This window comes from Hippocampus guttulatus, chromosome 5 (assembly GCF_054856545.1).
Source record: "Hippocampus guttulatus isolate MCC_2025c chromosome 5, RoL_Hgut_1.0, whole genome shotgun sequence".
In the NCBI taxonomy this organism is placed as follows: domain Eukaryota; kingdom Metazoa; phylum Chordata; class Actinopteri; order Syngnathiformes; family Syngnathidae; genus Hippocampus; species Hippocampus guttulatus.
In genome coordinates, this window is record NC_141265.1 from 12730931 (window position 1) to 12750606 (window position 19676).

A 19676-nucleotide genomic window follows, 5' to 3' on the forward strand; every position below is an offset into this window, starting at 1 on the left:
AAAATTAAAAGGTATGTGTTCAAAACACATACATTGAGTTTAATAGTGGCATTTGCATGTTCTCCCCGTGCCTGTGTGGGTTTTGTCCGGGTACTCAGGCTTCCTCCCGCATTCCAAAAACAAACATGGCAGGTTAATGGAATACTCGAAATTGTCCCTCGGTGTGAGTGTGAGTGCGGATGGTTGTTCATCTATGTCTGTCCTGCGATTAACTGCTAAGCAGTTCAGGGTGTACCCTGCCTACTGCCAGCTGGGATAGGCTCCAGCATGTCCGCAACCCTCGTGAAGATAAGCAGATTACAAAATGGATGGGTGCAGACTAATCCGAAATACAAATTTATTTCAATTTTTTAAAAAATATTTGTATGTTTATTTTCATCTTTAAAATAATTACCATTCTTAATTCTAATATATACTGTATATATATATATATATATATATTATTCGGCTATGTTGCCCACCACTACGCTCTAGATATTACGGTAAAGTGACGTCATACTGTGGGTGATTTCTTTTTAAAGCGTTGCGCATATTGTCAGTTACGGTAAACGTCGGGATAGAATCCCATCTTCTGATTGGCTGAACGCGCAAATTCCTCTCGACAACCAGTGGAGGGCTCGTCGTCTCTCAGAGCATCTGTAGTTTCTGCTATCACCGGAACACTCAACCAAGCCGCCGTTTGAGTTGCTGGAAACATGCCCCTGGGAGATTCATTTTAAAGGAACCTCGGTGGCATTCGTCTCCTTAAAACCAGGTAAGGCGTCATTTAAAAACGTACGCCATTGCGAAACGTGTTCAGTGTTGTAGGATCATGTCTGTGACGTGCGCTTAGGTCAGTTCGACACACTTTTTTGGGACAATTTTTAAACACGCAACGGTGTATGTCATTCATTTTTAAAAATAGCTCATTTCATAGGTCCACCATCTGACACGCGAAGCCTAATAGGACACATCGCTGTTATTAGCGACGCGTGACAGGCGGCGAAGCTAGCCACTTACCTTGCTTGTGCAACTCCATTCATCCTAAATGGCCGGGTGAGCTTCAGGTACTTCTACCGTACTGTACTGCACTGTACTTCACCCTCGAACGAGAGTCGTTACCCCACCCCCTCCCACGCAACCTGTTTTATGAGTGACACATTACGGCACCATAGTCAAAGTCACCACCCCTGTCCTTTCAAAGCACTATGACAAGTCCTGTATTGTTGTAATGAAGGTGACACAGGGCGCCCTCCCCCGTGACATCATAAAACTTCACACATGAAAGCCTGTCACTAGTATGTTTCTGTGGACGCAACAACTCGAGATGATGGTCTGGACTGGAGTGTACGAACTCCGTGATACATGCATGGTCTCAGTTCATTACCTCAGTATCAATCAACCTCGGAGCCTGAAATGTTGAGTAGAGGACGCGAAAACGGGAACCACATTTTCCCATAGTATATATTAGACATGTAAAAACGGTGAATTACGGCACCTACTTGTCTTTTGAACAGTTTTCCTGTGGAACTTATCCTCAGCTGTTCATTCCAAAACGCTTTTTGTGCTCTTTACGGAACATATTAAGATGCCACGAGGTAGCGCCAAAGCTAATAACAAAGTACCAATTGGTGTCAAGGAAGTAAGCTGAATTGTTGCATCTGGAATAAGAGCTAATTTATAGCAGTAGCTTTGACAAGATGTTTGCTCCCTTGCTTGTTCAATCCCTTAGCCACACTCTGTTCATGAACTCCAATTTCACTTGACGTAATACACTGGTAAATCCTGTTGGTTGATATGAAAGAAAAAAATGCAGAAATAAAATCCTCCAGCTGCGCCCCACATGCGGTTGAGAAAATAAACAGAGAGCGGAAATACAGTAACTGCTTTGGATGAGACGTTTTATGCCCTGACCTCTTAAAATATATATTGTGTGTGTGTGTTTGTGGGTGGCAGGGTGAGAGGTAATTACAGGGCTTTTCATATCTCTCTGATAGCTTCTTCCTCTTTCTTTTATCAGCAACGGGGGGGACACATACAGACAATTGTCTGAAGAGCGATTGTGGTTGGATCGTTCATTACGTGTGTGCGTGTGAAGTACTGTGTTGATCATCTTCAGTACTCTCTGCATGTGTGAGGAATCTCACAGTTTCGAGGTGGGTCAAGATGTTCACAATCCGTAAAAGTGTACCAAGGTTAAATGGAGTCTTGTTGGAAAATGTGAATGAGAGGAAGTGAAATACAAATCAGTCACGTTGCCCCAGACTTGAAAATTGCTTACATATTTCCTTTAGGTTGGCTGATGATCTGTGGACAAAGTTCAAGTCACATGCCCAGCAGCCACTTATGACAAATGACAATTGTATCCTCCACCCAACTCTCGTTGCTGAATCAAGGTCACCAAAATATTAGAAAGCACCTTCGCTTCCTGCTTGTCATGTGATCATTTTTCCTTCTTTCTTCGTGTGGAGCAGCAACGAGATAAGGATAATGCCCAGCTCTTAAATCTTCATTTTCACGCACACCAAATCACTGACGTCAACACGCGGATTAAAGACCTCGGTGCTTGTAATCCTTGACTTTGTGTTGTCTCGTTTTACTGTTTTCATGGACCCCCCCCATCTTCGTTTTCACAACTAATGAATATAATATCAAAATGCGTATTCAGTCACTAATTCTGATATTGAAAACATGACCATATTTAAATGGGAATAATGGCAAAAGAAACATTTTGTCCATACATCCATCCTGTATTTTCTATTCAAAACCGCATGTATTGAGTTCTTCTGCCGCCATTTTAGGCAGTCGGCGAGTTGGCCGTGAATTACATGCGCCTCGATTCGCAGAACACGATGACACTTTTATTTCCTGATTCCTTTTCTGCACACCCTTTAGACGGTTGCCTCATCTCCATGGTAACCCCCCCCCCCACCCTTCCTCTCTCACTCTCTTTTCCTGTGTTTTCACTCAGCTTTTCGGCGCCCCGACTGTCGACGCTCCATCATGTTGTCCCGGCTGAGGAGCAGCTTTTCCTTGAGGCCCGCGTTCGTGCCTGCCTGCAGATGGGCACACACCAAAGAGAAGGGCAAGCCGTTAATGCTCAACCCCCGCACCAACAAAGTAAGCGTGCTTTCAACGTGTACAGTATGCTAACGCATAATGAGCGTATGATTAATGTGCGCCAGAGTGGAAAACAATTTACTGTACATGTACTGTATGTTGTTATTCTATAATGAAGACATGGGTTGAGTAAAATGTCTCCTTTAGATCAGATTGAAGCCTCCTTTTGCTTTCCTCATAGTGTCCAGGAGTATTTACTTACAATAATGAAAAAGTCGAGACATTTAATTTGTGTACTAATTCTTTTTGATAATATTTTGGTTTTTAGGGGATTAAAAACTAAAAAATATCATACAGTCAAAATAATACCCTACAACCTGAAAAGCTGGACTCACCCCCACTTACCCATTTTTAATATGCTTAGATTTCTATTTGATCATTTATAGTTATTGATATACTTTTAGTTCCGCTCCTTTCTCCCTTTCATAATTTTGCTGCTGTAAATTGGGAATTTCTCCATTGTGAGACAAATAAAAGGTTATAACCAAATATAAAAGGGGAAATACAGAGTTGAGTGCCACACATGGGGCCGCAAAATTTAAAAGCTGATAAAAAGCAGATTTTTCCCACTTTCTCATATTGTGTTCAATAGATATACCGGTACTTCGACTCCTTGCGCCTCACTTGCGTTGTCATTTGTAAAAGTGGAGACGTTCTTGCGACGCAGCTAATCAAATCTGGCGAGTCGGGACATCAGTCACACGGTCTCGCTGAAGCCACACAGTGTCATCATGATTTGTAAGCATTGTTGTACGTCACAATTTCAAGTCTAAGTTTTGTTGGCGTTTACTCATGGGGTGAATTTTAATTGCTGACTGCCTGTTTTGTTTTTTTTGTGAAGGGGCCACAGAAGGGGCTCTGTAATATACAGGAGCAGGAACATCGTGAATGAGGATTGGTCTTCCCTCTTGTGTTGGTTAATGCCCTATTTAGACCTGACCAGAAGTGTTGGCTCTCTAAAAATAGACATTCCAACTTCCCATCTAAACAGCTCCCTCACCAACTGTGATCAAGTCTTCGCAATCAGTGGCAATGTTGTTCTCTTACACATAAGTCCGGTGTTCACACCAGACCTAATTTACTGCATGTTGCAAATCTCTCTGGTGACTAAACTAGTGAGGGAAATTGTTCCATCAGCATGACTTTGCAATTTGCAGACGATCCCCTCCCCCTTGTATGTGTCCCAGCATAAAGAGCCTCCGATTTTGTTATAGTGTGGGAAGGCCCGACATATTTCCACAGACATAACAAACGACACACACACCCGCACTCTGCCATGTCCTTTATTGGCCTTTCTGCCGACAACGCTTTTCTCACCCCTTTCAGCTGTCGGCTTCTCTGGTCAGGAATGAACAAGTCAGCCCTTTCTAATGGCGCTCTGCCACCTCGTGGAAAACATGTCCACAAGACCAACACGGGACCAAAATTGACAAGATTTACGTCAAATCGAGGCTCTTTGCAACTGGAGTGTACCAGGTGTTCCGAGAGGAGACATTTATTCTTACTAATGCATTTTTATAATACTCTTTAATTATGTTTTGTCTATCAACCCTGCCGTAAATCACAGCTTTACAGATGCGTACATCACACACATGGTGTATGTACGCCATGGTGTATGGTGTATGGTTGTCATAGCAACAACTTTTTTCCTGACGGGGAGAAAAAGAAGTTTAATTAAAGTGAAGCATTTTTGTTCAAGTGTGCTTGTGGAAAATGGAGGACTCTTTTTGAGGGGAGCCATTTTTCCAAGTGAAATTGTTCGGGGGAAAACGCGGGTTGTGGAATCTTCAGAGGAAAAGATGTCGAATTAAAGCGAGGCATTCCTTCATTCGAGTGGAATCGCCCCCAAAAAGAAAAAAAGAGTTGTCCAATTCAGGCACAGTGTTTAGGAAGTTTATTCTTGAGGACAACACATCCAGCAATCACTTGAGACGTCTCTGTTAGCGTGGAATCAAATATGTGGCGAAATGCATTTTACTGTTTAAATATAATCATACATTTATCTTTACAATAAACATTTTCACAGTGTGCTGTAAATGTAACTCAATATGTTGCTCCTGTATTTTTTTAAAAATTTGTTTTCGGGGAGAGATGTCTCACTGTTGTCACTTTGTGCCTTTCCCCAGGGAATGGCCTTTTCTTTACAGGAGCGACAGATATTGGGCTTGCACGGCCTGCTGCCTCCTAAAGTTGAAACGCAAGATCTCCAGGCCATGCGCTTCCAAAACAATCTCAAGAAAATGACGGATCCCCTTGAAAAGTAAAGACATGTTGTGTCAAGCGTGGAAGCAAAGCCCTAATTTTCGGCTCTAATTTCTTGTGTTTCACCGTCCAGGTACATTTACCTGATGGGCATCCAAGAGAGAAACGAGAGGCTCTTCTACAGAGTGCTGATGGAAGACATTGAGGAGTTGATGCCCATCGTCTACACGCCCACTGTCGGCCTGGCCTGCACACACTACGGACACATCTTTCGACGACCGAAGTAAGAAATCAGCAACTCATTTCTCATTTTGGCACCGATCACCACGGGTAGGCAAAATTTGGCCAGTCGGCAACATGCAGCATGCTCGCTCCCTTCTGTAATCCTGCTCACTGAGCATTTATGTTTCTGTATTTGATGCATTCATTTAACTATTTTGACCTCAAATCATTTCATTATTTATATATTTTTGATGAGGCATCTCATTCAATAATTGGTGAATTGAGCTGTTGTAAAAATAAAATCAAGTAAAAGTTTGTGTGCTGCGAGGAAAAAAATGGCAGTAAAATGTTTCCCTTTGACCAGTGTGATGCCTCCATTGTTCATTTTTACCGGTACAGTATATCAATATTTTGTATATTTAAACATTTAACAAAAAATAATACATATGAAAATAATAGATTACAAAATAAAAAATATCACAATAAATAATTTTAATCTATTCATTTTTCATGCATCAATTCATTGGTTAGTTGGAGTATTAAAATAATGAATAAAAAGAAATTACATTGAAACATGGATGAATTCTTTTTAATGATCTAAACAAACAAATTTGCACATTTTCCAGACATGTTTTAGCTTTATTTCTTTTAAAACCCTCATCCAGGAATGACCTGGCTCATCATTCTATTTTCAAATCAAATTGTGGACCTTTAGCACAAAAGTGAAGCCCACCCCCCGAATCCAAATACCCCGGCATGTACCTTGTGAAGATGAGCAACAAATGAACCAAAGTGTAATTGTTTGTCTCATAGGGGCTTGTTCATCTCCATTCTGGATAGAGGACACATCCGCTCCATTTTGGACAACTGGCCAGAGACCAATGTGGCTGTGAGTATCCTCTTCTAACGCTTCTAGAAAGTCTCAGAAGATTGAACGTTGTCATACGGATACACGTCAACGAAGGCTTCCCTCTTCCAGGCAGTCGTCGTGACTGACGGCGAGCGTATTTTAGGCCTGGGGGACCTGGGCGTTTATGGCATGGGAATCCCTGTTGGCAAACTCTGCCTGTACACGGCGTGCGCCGGCATCAGACCTGAAAGGTGCCTGCCCGTCGTGATTGACGTCGGCACAAACAACGAGGTGAGAAGATACTGTTTAATATACCAAAGCCATCAAATGGAATCACTCCCTCCGTGCCTGCTCTTGCCTACCCATCAGACTCTCCTCAAGGATCCGCTCTACATGGGCCTGTACCAGAGGAGAGACCGTTCTCAGGTTTATGATGACCTCATCGATGAGTTCATGGAGGCCGTGGTGGACAAATATGGGCAGGACACGCTGATCCAGTTTGAGGATTTTGGGAACCACAACGCCTTTCGCTTCCTCAGGAAGTACAGGGAGAAGTACTGCACCTTCAATGATGATATCCAAGGTTCAATCATTAAGCTCGAAATAGGACACTGTAGTTCCTCCAATGGTGTTATCCTGGTAGGGTGGGGCGTCCACTTGAATCATTAAACACCTCACCTGAATTTAAGGAATAAACTGTAATGATAATGGGTCAGATTTATTTAGTCAACGGGGACTGGAGTTTACTGTCTGCAGTACATTCAGAAGTTTCTTGAGACTTTTAAAGATGTTCAAACCAGCCAGCTGGCATTATTAATGACACAACTTATTTTTTTTATCCCCTTGCGGAAGGAAACGGGCAATTCAACTATGTGGCAGGTATGCCAGATTCTACCATGCTCTGTAGTAGACTACCAAGAGCAAACATCTGCAAGGCTGACGTTTAGAGTTGAGTGTTAAGAGAAAAGTGCCTTTTCAATATTGAGCAATTTTTTAAAATGTTATTTTGGGGCCACATGGTGGTCGCCCCAAAATAATAATAGTGCGTCCGCCTCACAGTGCAGAGGTGCAGGTTTTGATTCTGGCTCTGGCCTTCCTGTGTGGAGTTTGCATGTTCTCGCCATGCCTGCGTGGGTTTCTTTGGGGTACTCCAGTTTCCTACCACATACCAAAAACATGCATGGCAGGTTAATAGAACACTCAAATTGTCCCAAGGTGTTAGTGTGAATGCAAATGGTTATTTGTCTATGTGCCCCCTGCGGTTGGCTGGCAACCAGTTCAGGGTGTACCCCGCCTACTGCCCGAAGACGACTGGGATAGGCTCCAGCACGCCCGCGACCCTCTTGAGGATGAGCGGATTAGAAAATGGATGGATGGATATTATTTTGCATTCATATTAAAATGTTTTGTACAGATAGAGGACTTTAATGCATTCACCTTTTGTGTATTTTGGGTTTGGTTGATGCACTACTCACACTAGTTATACAATTAATACGTTATTTTTCTCAATGCAGGCACTGCAGCTGTGGCCCTTGCTGGTCTGCTTGCAGCTCAGAGAGCCACTGGGAAGCCAATCACAAAACATCGAGTGCTTTTCCTCGGAGCCGGAGAGGTAAACTGGTGGCTCTCCAGTCTATTTTTTTTTTTTTAAATAATTGAAATGAATGTTGTAATTTTATACCTCCTGTCATTTCCATAGGCTGCTCTCGGCATCGCAAACCTAATTGTCATGGCCATGATGGAGTCGGGCATGTCGCAGGCGGACGCCAGGGAGAGGATCTGGATGTTCGACAAAGACGGCTTACTCGTAAAGGTCAGCAGATGCAATAAGGATGCGAAGAATCTGTCTGCGTCGCTTCCTGTCTGGCTCAATGATGTTAACGTCTTCACCATTGCGTCATTGTGACTGAGTGGCTGGGCTGTTTGTTTCTTCAGGCAAGGTTGCAAGCAACGGACGGCAACCAGGAAGCATTTGTTCACGAGAGTCCTGGTGACGTTCACAGCTTTTTGGATGCCGTCAACACCATCGGACCGACGGCTATCATTGGTGAGACCACGTCATGCTTAACTCCTCCAAAAAATTCCCAGAAAAATATGTGAGAGAATTTAATAATAATACTTCCTGTTAATTACTTAAAGGTAGGTATGATTTAAACCTTTACCACACCCACCGGCAGGTGTGGCGGGAGCCGGTCGACTGTTCAGCCATGATGTCATCAAGGCCATGGGCGCCATGAATGAGCGGCCCATCATCTTCGCCCTGAGCAACCCCACCGCCAAAGCAGAGTGCACCGCCGAGGACGCCTACACCCTGACGGATGTACGCAATTTATGCTTCTGCAAATGATATGAGTGAACCGTCGCATATTCGCAGTTCAGACGTCTGGAATTTACGTCTTCTTGGGTTTTGTTTTGGAGAACCTTTGCTGAAAACACAAAGCCATTTGTGGTTTTATTGCACTTTGGTCAATAGAAAAAAAGGTGCTTTGCCGCCATCTTGTGGCATCCACAGGCAATTACATGCAAATCTTCGCTGTGTGCACCCACCTCAAGTAGTGGGGCTTTGCACGATATGAATTTCTTTGTCTTCTAATAACTCAACATACTCACACAGGGTAGATGTCTTTTTGCCAGCGGTAGCCCATTTGGTCCCGTGACTCTGAGCGATGGACGAGTCTTCACTCCCGGACAAGGCAACAACGCTTACATCTTTCCAGGTGAGCAACACAAAGGAGATGCTCATGACTTTTCACAAGCAGTCGAGTTGATGAGGTCGATTCTTATTTTTGTGTGTGACAGGTGTGGCTCTGGCTGTCATCCTGAGCGGAGTGCGCCACATCAATGACACGGTGTTCTTGGAGGCTGCCAAGGTTCCTTCATACTTTTTTTTCGCCCATTGTATTATTTTGATTTGTGTCTTGTATGCCTCTGTTTTTTTCCTCGTTAATTTATCTCGTAACGCAATGGGTTTTTTTTTCATTCCCTCCTCACATGAAGGCATTTCTACTTTGTTCTGGTAACATTTGTCTTTTACATTGTGGCCCGAGTATACCTTCCCGTTTCTCAAAGTCTACTAAAACACAAAATATGACAACAACCTGAGAATGGAGTTGGCCTTTGAAAAAGCGATTGATTGTCAAACTGCATTTTGTCATGAAATACAAAATTCGATGGTCACCAGTTTGTCCACGAATTGTGGTTCACATGCAGTAAGTTGCACTCTTCCTCTTCCTGCAGACGCTGGCAGACCAGCTGACTGACAAAGAGCTGCAAGAAGGCCGACTGTACCCGCCTCTGTCCAACATCCGAGAAGTGTCTCTGCAGATGGCTGTCAAGGCAAGACAAAGACACATTTCCTCAACAGTGTTTTATTTTATTTTTTGTCAACGCATGACCTTTTTATTCATGTATAATGGTACCGCGACTCATCTAAAGTAAAAAAGCGTCCCTTGAATTTAGACGCAAACTTGTTCTGCTCACAGCCCTCTACTGGCTCATCAATTCACAAATCTTGTATCTGCAGTGCAGTAAAACGGTTCATGTTTTTCCTCTTTCTCTCTCTCTCTGTTATGATTATTGTTTTAGTCTTACATTTTCTTCCCAATATGATTTTTTTACTCTTGCAATTTTTCTCATGACAGCACAGTGTTATCTCATATATTTTTATTATCGTATTAGTCATACATTTTCTTCTTATAATAGACTTAATATGACATATTTTTCACCTCTCATCAGCGATGCACTTTTGACCGTGTGTATGTCCCCACAGGTGGTGGAATATGTGTATGCCAAAGGCATGGCGTTTCGCTACCCAGAGCCGGTGGACAAGAATGCCTTTGTGCACGCCACCGTGTGGAACACCAACTATGACTCCTTCCTGCCCGACACCTACAACTGGCCTGGGGTCAGCTTCAGCCCCGATTCGAGTAACTAGTAGTACACTCACTCCTCCTCTAGTGACCTTGTGCACTTAATTCATTACAATCACACTGCAGAGAACAACTGAGCACGCATTATGTTAAGTTACAGCTGCCATGTGCCAGCACGAGTATTTTACTTTGGTATCGCCACTGTTCTCTCTTGCCTTTGTAGCCAATACATTTAACACTTGCACCCTCTAGTGGTGCAAAAGGGCATCAGACTCGATAGTTGAAGTGCTGAAAGCTTCAAGATGCACAAGCGGATCCAACAATTAATTGAACTCATGAATTAAGATTAATCAGGGCACACACATCCTTAACAGAGTAGTCGATTTCTAAAATCGAGCAGACACTTCACAGGATGAGGGAAAAAACCCTCCTGTAGTCTATGGTGTACTTGAGATGACTAACACAAAAGGATTTGCGACTGTAAGCAACAAACAACTTTAACATTTCCGATTTCAACTCTGATCATTTTTCGAGCGCAGTGGGGAAGGAACAATAAATCTTAACAGACGTTCGACAGTCAAAGTTACACCTGTAGCCCACTTATTCCGAACTTTATAGCAAATAAATATTCATGACAATACTGTATTAGTTAAAATGTCTTTCTTTGCACATGAAATAATGTAAAAAAGTTAAATCTTTTTTTTTTGTCAAAAAGCACTCCACGTAGAAAGAAAATCATGTCTGCATCATCCAGCTGAAGCAACATCCATGTATGTCCATGCTTTGTTTTTGTTGTTGAATGGTATTTGCTGTTGTATATTGTTTAGAGCACCGCTTTCAATGACTTCCCATCATTATTACTCTTCCCTGACATTTCTGTGCAAAAGAAGCATCGTAGGAAACCATGCTTTTCCAAGTGAGGGCCGATGAAGACAACTTTTTAGTGTTGTTGCTCTAAGGACTGTGGTGTTAAATTCATGTCACATTTGAGAAAGTTGGGCTTTAAATCTTAGGTCAGGATTGCAGATGCTATATGATCCTTTTCCTATTTGCACAATGCAAGTTGTTGGTGTTTTATGTGTATGCGTGTGTGTACATTGTTATGGTGCTCGCGGGAAACTGACAATTGAAATGATTCATTTTTATTACACAAGTACACAAGCATTCACTCGCCATCCTGCTGGGAAAACTGTTGAATTGCACACGTTTTATTTTGAGCGTCCAGTTTTTCTCTCACTTATATGCTTTGAAAAAGTATTTCTAATTGTGTCATGCAGGTAATGTCTAATCTAACCTGGTTGCGCATGTAAAATACCGACATGGTAGCCTGATATATTTTCTGTACTTTGGACATTTTTACAGTGCATACCAGTCATTTTTGTTAAATCGACATGAGCGAATAAGGGGGAAAAAAGAGTGAAATATGACATGCTTTGTAGGTCTATTTTTCTACTTTCTTGAAGTACGTGTTCATATTTTTATTCATGTATTATTCACACAAAAGGCTTGATGATTTTTTTCATTGTGACCTCACACACTGGATACAAGAAAACCTCATCGCAATCGAGTAAACATGAACCTACTTTGATCATAGCTTAGTGTTTAGGACAGTTAAATTGTTTAACACTGGAATCAATTGTACTCATCCACGCTGATGCGAATGACTGCTAAGCATTTAATGGAGCAAGTTGTCAAGTTTGTCTTGTGTTAAATGTTGGATTCAGAATGCAGCTTTTATTGTCATACTGCATGTAGTCTTGTTTCAAATTAATTTATTTCAAGAAAACCTCCATGAAGTGTTGGTCTTTGTTGTCGCTGTGTATTAGTTTACGTATTTATTTGTAGTATCACAAAATTGCCTTACCCTCTGTTTGAAGAGAATTCTGTTAGCTATGCTTAACCCAATTTGTATCATTAAAGAAGTCATTAAAATGATGAAAATGAACACTTCTGTGTCTGATTTTCAATCCAGACTTTTTACTCCGGCGGCAGGGTGAGCAACTGGTAAGCACGTCAGCCTCACGGTGCACAGGTGAGGATAAGCGGATTTGATAATGGATGGGCGTTGCACTATTTGCGGTTCTGAGATACCAGTCTCAGACGCACCATCATCGTCGATGTCTGACGTCATCTTTACACGACGATTGTTGGCGTTTGTGACGTGTCTGTTGCGAACGAGCCGGTACAAAGAGCCGCTCTTTCAAAGCTCTTTGAAGTGAAGGATGAAAGCCGGCACCCTCGCTCGAGAGCCGGCTCTGTCATTCACCCTCTCGCTCTCTCTCTCTCTCTCTCGTTTTTAGCCGAAAAAACCGACCATGTATAGTAAGACCTTTTTGGACGAAAAAAACGACCATGAAGAGTAAGGCATTTTTGGACGAAATTTTTAGCCGAAAAAAACGATCATGTATAGTATGGCGTTTTTGGACGAAATTTTCAGCCGAAAAAAACGCCTTTTTGGACGAAAAAAACGACCATGTACAGTAAGGCATTTTTGGACAAAATTTTTAGCCGAAAAAATGACCATGTATATAGTAAGGCGTTTTTAGCCGAAAAAAAAAAGACCATGGTTAACAAAAAAACACAACTCCACTGCTCTATGTGGTGCTTTGGCGCAGTGGTAGAGTGATGGAGTGCCACACCAGAGGTTCAATGTTTGATGCCTGTTTGTTGCAAGAATGTCTACTCTTTAACCACCATATACAACTTATTTGAGGAAAAACACAAAACAACCCAAAGGTTTATTGTGGTTAGGTTAGCTCAGTGGTAGAAAGCTGAAGTCCGAAATCCAGCGGTTGGGTGTTCGATTCCCAGTGTTTGCAACAAGGTCACATCTTTCTTTAACCACCATTTGCAGCTTTATTGAAGACAACACAAAACAAAGAATAATTTGTGTGGTGGTGTGGTTCAGGGGTAGAGAAACCATGTCCCAAACTAGCAGTTGGGTGTTCAACCCCCAGAGGTTGCAACCATATCCCTTCTTTCTTTGACCAACATGATAAGTAAGGCTTATTGAAGTCGTTTTTTGTATCATAAGGCGTTTTTCACGGAAAAAAAACAAGCATGTATCATAAGGCGTTTTTAGCGAAAAAAACCACTGTTTTGTAAGGCCTTTTTGGCCGAAAAAAAACGACCATGTATATAGTAAGGCGTTTTTAGCCGAAAAAAACGACCATGTATAGTAAGGCATTTTTAGCGAAAAAAACCACTGTTTTGTAAGGCCTTTTTGGCCGAAAAAAAACGACCATGTATAGTAAGGCATTTTTGGACGAAATTTTTAGCCGAAAAAAACGACCATGTATAGTCAGGCGTTTTTAGCCGAAAAAAACCCAACCATGCATAGTGAGTTTTCGTATTTGGACGAAATTTTTAGCCGAAAAAAACGACCATGTTTAGTAAGCCGTTTTTTTCTGCTAAAAAATGCCTTACTATACATGGTCGTTTTTTCGTCTAAAAACGCCTTACTATACATGGTCGTTTTTTTCGGCTAAAAACGCCTTACTATACATGGTGGGTTTTTTTGGGTTAAAATGCCTTACTATACATGGTCGTTTTTTTCGTCTAAAAATGCCTTCCTATACATGGTCGCTTTTATCGGCTAAAAACGCCTTACTATACATGGTCATTTTTTTCGGGTTAAAATGCCTTAGTATACATGGTCGTTTTTTTCGGCTAAAAACGCCTTACTATAAATGGTCGTTTTTTTTTCGGATAAAAACGGCTTACTATATACATGGTTGTTTTTTTTCATCTAAAAACGCCTTACTATACATGGTTGTTTTTTTTCATCTAAAAACGCCTTACTATACATGGTCGTTTTTTCGGCTAAAAACGCCTTACTATATACATGGTTGTTTTTTTCGGCTAAAAACGCCTTACTATACATGGTCATTTTTATTTCATCTAAAAACGCCTTACTTTACAGGGTCGTTTTTTTTCGTCTAAAAACGCCTTACTATACATGGTGGGGTTTTTTGGGTTAAAATGCCTTACTATACATGGTCGTTTTTTTCGTCTAAAAATGCCTTCCTATACATGGTCGCTTTTATCGGCTAAAAACGCCTTACTATACATGGTCATTTTTTTCGGGTTAAAATGCCTTAGTATACATGGTCGTTTTTTTCGGCTAAAAACGCCTTACTATAAATGGTCGGGTTTTTTTCGGATAAAAACGGCTTACTATACATGGTTGTTTTTTTTCATCTAAAAACGCCTTACTATACATGGTTGTTTTTTTTCATCTAAAAACGCCTTACTATACATGGTCGTTTTTTCGGCTAAAAACGCCTTACTATATACATGGTTGTTTTTTTCGGCTAAAAACGCCTTACTATACATGGTCATTTTTATTTCATCTAAAAACGCCTTACTTTACAGGGTCGTTTTTTTCGTCTAAAAACGCCTTACTATACATGGTGGTTTTTTTTGGGTTAAAATGCCTTACTATACATGGTCGCTTTTATCGGCTAAAAACGCCTTACTATAAATGGTCGTTTTTTTTTCGGATAAAAACGGCTTACTATACATGGTTGTTTTTTTTCATCTAAAAACGCCTTACTATACATGGTCGTTTTTTTCGTCTAAAAACGCCTTACTATACATGGTTGTTTTTTTTCCATCTAAAAACGCCTTACTATACATGGTCGTTTTTTTCGGCTAAAAATGCCTTACTATATACATGGTCATTTTTATTTCATCTAAAAACGCCTTACTTTACAGGGTCGTTTTTTTCGTCTAAAAACGCCTTACTATACATGGTTTTTTTTGGGTTAAAATGCCTTACTATAAATGGTCATTTTTATTTCGGCTAAAAACGCCTTACTTTACAGGGTCGTTTTTTTCGTCTAAAAACGCCTTACTATACATGGTGGTTTTTTTGGGTTAAAATGCCTTACTATACATGATCGTTTTTTTCGGCTAAAAACGCCTTACTATACATGGTGGGGTTTTTTTGGGTTAAAATGCCTTACTATACATGATCGTTTTTTTCGGCTAAAAACGCCCTACTATACATGGTCGTTTTTTTCTGCTAATAAATGCCTTACTATACATGGTCGTTTTTTCCATCTAAAAATGCCTTACTATACATGGTTGTTTTTTTCGGCCAAAAATGACTTACTATACTATACATAGTCGTTCTTTTTTCATCTAAAAAGGCCTTACTATGCATGGTCGTTTTTTTTTCGGCTAAAAACGCCCTACTATACATGGTTGTTTTTTTTCGTCTTAAAACGCCTTACTATACATGATTTTTCTCGAGTTAAAACGCCTTACTATACGTGGTGGTTTTTTTCGGGTTAAAATGCCTTACTATACATGGTCGTTTTTTTCGTCTAAAAACGCCTTACTATACATGGTTGGTTTTTTTCGGCTAAAAACGCCTTACTATACATGATCGTTTTTTTCGGTAAAAAACACCCTCCTATACATGGTCGTTTTTTTCTGCTAAAAAACGCTTTCCTATACGTGGTCGTTTTTTTCGACTAAAAATGCCTTACTATACATTGTCATTTTTTTCGGCTAAAAACGCCTTACTATGGTCGCTTTTTTCGGGTTAAAATGCCTTACTATGCATGTTCGTTTTTTTCGTCTAAAATCGCCCTACTATACATGGTCGTTTTTTTTCGTCTAAAAGCGTCTTCCTATACATGGTCGTTTTTTTCAGTTAAAAACGCCTTTCTATACATGGTCGCTTTTTTTGGGGGGGGCTAAAAATGCTTTTCTATGTATGGTCTTTTTTTCCCAGCTAAAACCGCCTTACTATTCATGGCTGTTTTTTTCGGGTTAAAATGCCTTACTATACATCAGGGGTGTATAACATACGGCCGGAACCGGCCCGCAAGGAGGTTTGATCAGGCCCGCAGGATAATTTAAAATTGAAAAAATGCACAAAAGATACGGAGTGAAGCTTTTTAATAATGTGCAATTCGTGGAATATCCGCTAGGGGGAGACACTGTTTTGATCAAAGGAAAAGACAACATTGTTTTGATCAGAGAAGACGACAACAGCAGCCTCAGTCTGTCACTGAGACAGACCCAACACAGCAGAAGCTTTCCACATATCGCACTCTCGTCAGTTTGTAAGGTGTAAGCAGGGATTACATTTAGATTTTATATGCTCGTGTAAATGGTTTAAAAATTCGTTTCTTCATAAATCTTGTTTAATCTTAAAAGTGCATTACTATATTTTTCAAGACACATTGCACATTTTTCTCAGGAAATCTTAGGCGCTCAATGAAATGTTTTGCAAAAGATATGTTCACTAAATTTCAACATGTTCATAGTGTTCTTGTGCATCTTTCGACCAAAACAAAGGAAAGACATATTATTTTGGTTATTTATAAGATAAGATATCCAGCAGAGTATGGTATAATTTTTAATGGTCCGGCCCGCTTGATATCTAGCAAGGATTTTCGCAGCAGAATAGCCAAATGGTAAAAGACCTTACGTGGGGATCAGGCGAACCGAGCTGGTAAGAAGTCTCATTTCAACAAGCCTCATTTCATTATTCAGAGTTGAAGGAAGAGTGTTCTTGGGTCCTCCGTGCCACAGGAGGGAGTAACCTGCTCACCGCCAGAGTCCAGCTACGAGCACAGACCTGCAGGCAACACTTTTTGCTCTTCTTCCTGTTATTCGCAAGGTGCTGAAGTCGAACTTTGGGCCAGCCTGAAAAGTAGGAGACAGTTACACTCGTTCAATGCACCATCATGAGTACTTTTTTTTTCTCCCCCAGGCAGCAGTAAACATGATCGGCTTCCTGCTCTCGAAAGAACCAACACAGAGTGTATCTCCCTGGTAAGTTTCATGCCCAACACATCTTTGTCTGCACAAGAAATTGACTTGCGTGTAACTCACGGATGCCATTCCTCTCCGGTCAACACACCTGTCCCACGTTCTTCTCAAGAGCTGACCACTTCGCCGCCCAGCAACAAGCAGACTGCCATCCAACTTGCAACTTTTTCCTCTGCTTTTGTGATTGTCTCCTCTGCAAAAGAAATAAAGCTTGAACACTTCAACTCAACTTCATTTTTAAACACATCACCACAATCTAACGTTAAAAAATAATTTTCAGACTTGCACGGTTTCACATGACCCAAAGCTCGATTCCTGGAGTTTCAAGTCATGTGGAGACCAACGGGAACAGTGAAAAGAGTGTCTGATGTGACTGAAGCGCAAGTCTGAGCTCAAGACTTCAGTCTTTGAAAAGGCTTCGAGTGAGTTGAGGATGGATTTGGTCATGATAGGCAAAGACTCGAATTCAAGTTGAACAATTTATTGGACAGAAAAGCGAACATGACAATGTAAAAGCATTTGACCAGTCAATCTTTGTGTGGGCTAGTTCAAGTTGCACACACACAAACACTGACGACAGGCCTGAGATGGGAGCATGTGCTTGACCAGCTCATGCGTGATGTCACTGACATCTCATGACACACCAAGGGGGACATGAGCAATTCTGACTTCTCTCACTGAGACAAAAACTAACTGCCGTATACTCCACAACAATATGATCACACTCTTCTGGTCGAGTTTTTAAATGACATTGAAGTGGGCCAAGTTCGTCATCTGTATGTATATTATATATATTATATTATATACAGTATATATGTATACATAGACACATTTTTAAACTAACTTGGTTCACTTCAAGGTTTAAAAACATATTCCAGAAGTGCTTGATGATGCTCGGGTTGTTTATGTGGAGTTGACACTGTTGTGCAGCACACGAAGCAGAAGTTTAAATTGAGTGAGAGACAGACAGGCGGGCACACTCACCTCCACCTTGTGGTGCAACGTGACATCAGACAGCTCTTCAAGCACAACACACAGCTCACTACTCACGCATGTCCAAATGCAGGTCGGTGTCCCTTCCGCATGTCCTCAGAGTCTGGCGGCTGCGCCTTTGGCCCAGTAATCTGACTAATCTGGTCAGGCAGAAAGACAAAACAAAAGTGGAAAGTCACACACTGTAGTCCATAAAAAAAGTTGATTCTTTTTTTTCATTTTAATTTGAGTCATTATTCGTAAAGTAGCAGACTTTTACTTGAAACCCGTCCATTTCCAAACGTGCCCGCACTCGCAATGCATCTGTTTGAGCGATCAATGAGCAAACTCCTTTCGAAAAACAAATGAACAAAGTCACGGGTGCATTTGTGGGAATACTGTACTGTAGTTTTGAAACCCCCCCCCCCCCCCTCCACTGCTGATAGCAGCTTTGGTGTGGAAAACATACAGAGTAGTGTTCAAATCAAACGCTGTTCGCGATTTCTTTTTGATTGACAGGTGAGGTCTACTTGTTGGCTGCGAGCTCGCTCACTGCCCCCTTTGCGGACAATAGTATCCAGCTGCAGACTCGGAGGAGGTAGTTTCAGGCAATGGTAGACATACGCCGGAAGTAGCAAGTTTCTGCAAATTTGATTTTCAAAATAAAGTCCCAAAGTGGCTGTGGTAAGTTTCGGCAAATTTGATTTTCAAGTCCCGGAAAAGTCTAGGTTTATTTATCTCACTTACTTAGGTTAGGGTTAGAGGTTAGGTTTTGGTGTTAAATTATCTTCTGACGTTTGACGTCAGAAGATAATTCCGGCGCAACGTTACTTGTCTAAACATACCTTTCCCTGAATCGGCGTCCTCCGGTTCTGCAGCTGGACCCTTCTCTTTGCAGACGTTGTTTTTTACGTTGAGTCGCAACAACAAAATTAAGAGAGCAACGTGTCGTAATAACTCTCCCCAATTGTCTACATCTATACACTCAGAGATAAGCTGCGAAGTCAGTTTAAAATGTTAAAATGACTGAGAACAGGGCTTGTGGACAGCGGAAAAACTTGCTCATTGAACCGGATGTGATACCGTTCTCATGCTTGTACTTATTCTTCTTCTTGGTGAATTGGATGGCTTTAGTTCATATCGCCCCCTACTGTCCGGGAAACCACAAAGACGTTTGACAAGCAATCTGAATCTAATTTACAGTATTAGCCAAGCGTGCAAAAACTCAAAGACTAAATTAGGGCATATCTTGAAGAACCACAGATTTCAAGGGCAGCTGATCCACTGAGCTGGTGGAAATACCGAGCTTCCGTCTACCCCCGTTTGATCAAAGTAATGGAGAGTATGCATTGTAGCAACATCTGTCCCGTCAGAGAGGGTGTTCTCAAAGACTGGACAAATTGAAGTCTTCCAAGTTGAAGTACTGTATTAAGTTTTGTTGACTGCAAATTTAAAATAAAGCAAGGAGTAGCTTATGTTTGTTTTGTTCACTGCTGCTGTTGCAGTTAATACTCACTATTTTTGTTATGATGCAGCATGTTTGGTTGTTGTTGGTTGAAGTTTAATTTTGTTGCTTGTTTGTAGCCTTTTTAATGTTCAATAAAATAAGTAAAAAGCCATTTATTTGCTTGATAATTGTTGCTATTTGCAGTCAGTAGAGTGCAATATTTAGT

General features: G+C 41.2%; 1 protein-coding gene and 1 long non-coding RNA gene across 3 annotated transcripts; one reads left to right on the forward strand and one right to left on the reverse strand.

The window, feature by feature from the left end:
• The first annotated feature begins 600 nt into the window (after positions 1-600).
• On the forward strand, positions 601-12187 carry me2 (malic enzyme 2, NAD(+)-dependent, mitochondrial). The gene is made up of 15 exons (XM_086110416.1): positions 601-754; positions 2951-3099; positions 5226-5359; positions 5435-5584; positions 6337-6412; positions 6503-6664; positions 6743-6956; positions 7888-7985; positions 8073-8186; positions 8309-8420; positions 8551-8693; positions 8988-9090; positions 9173-9243; positions 9611-9709; positions 10143-12187. The coding sequence occupies exons 2-15, from the start codon at positions 2983-2985 to the stop codon at positions 10305-10307; spliced, it is 1758 nt and encodes a 585-aa protein (XP_085966542.1). The 5' UTR covers positions 601-754; positions 2951-2982; the 3' UTR covers positions 10308-12187.
• Positions 12188-16135: 3948 nt separating this feature from the next.
• LOC147205089 (uncharacterized) lies at positions 16136-19293 on the reverse strand. Of its 2 annotated transcripts, none has more exons than XR_015100918.1 (4): positions 18849-19293; positions 18082-18164; positions 17095-17224; positions 16136-16905 (listed from the first exon to the last, which is right to left on the reverse strand). It is a non-coding gene; the product is annotated as an uncharacterized LOC147205089 (long non-coding RNA). The 2 variants fall into 2 exon arrangements; XR_015100919.1 differs by having other exon boundaries at positions 17123-17224; positions 18849-19132.
• Positions 19294-19676: the final 383 nt, after the last annotated feature.

Bases quoted from the DNA above. Each gene is read 5' to 3' on its own strand.
- me2 (XM_086110416.1), top strand. From the start codon at position 2,983: ATGTTGTCCCGGCTGAGGAGCAGCTTTTCCTTGAGGCCCGCGTTCGTG. The intron at 8,187-8,308 runs GTCAGCAGATGC...TTGTTTCTTCAG, and splicing joins AAGACGGCTTACTCGTAAAG to GCAAGGTTGCAAGCAACGGA. The intron at 8,694-8,987 runs GTACGCAATTTA...ATACTCACACAG, and splicing joins ACGCCTACACCCTGACGGAT to GGTAGATGTCTTTTTGCCAG.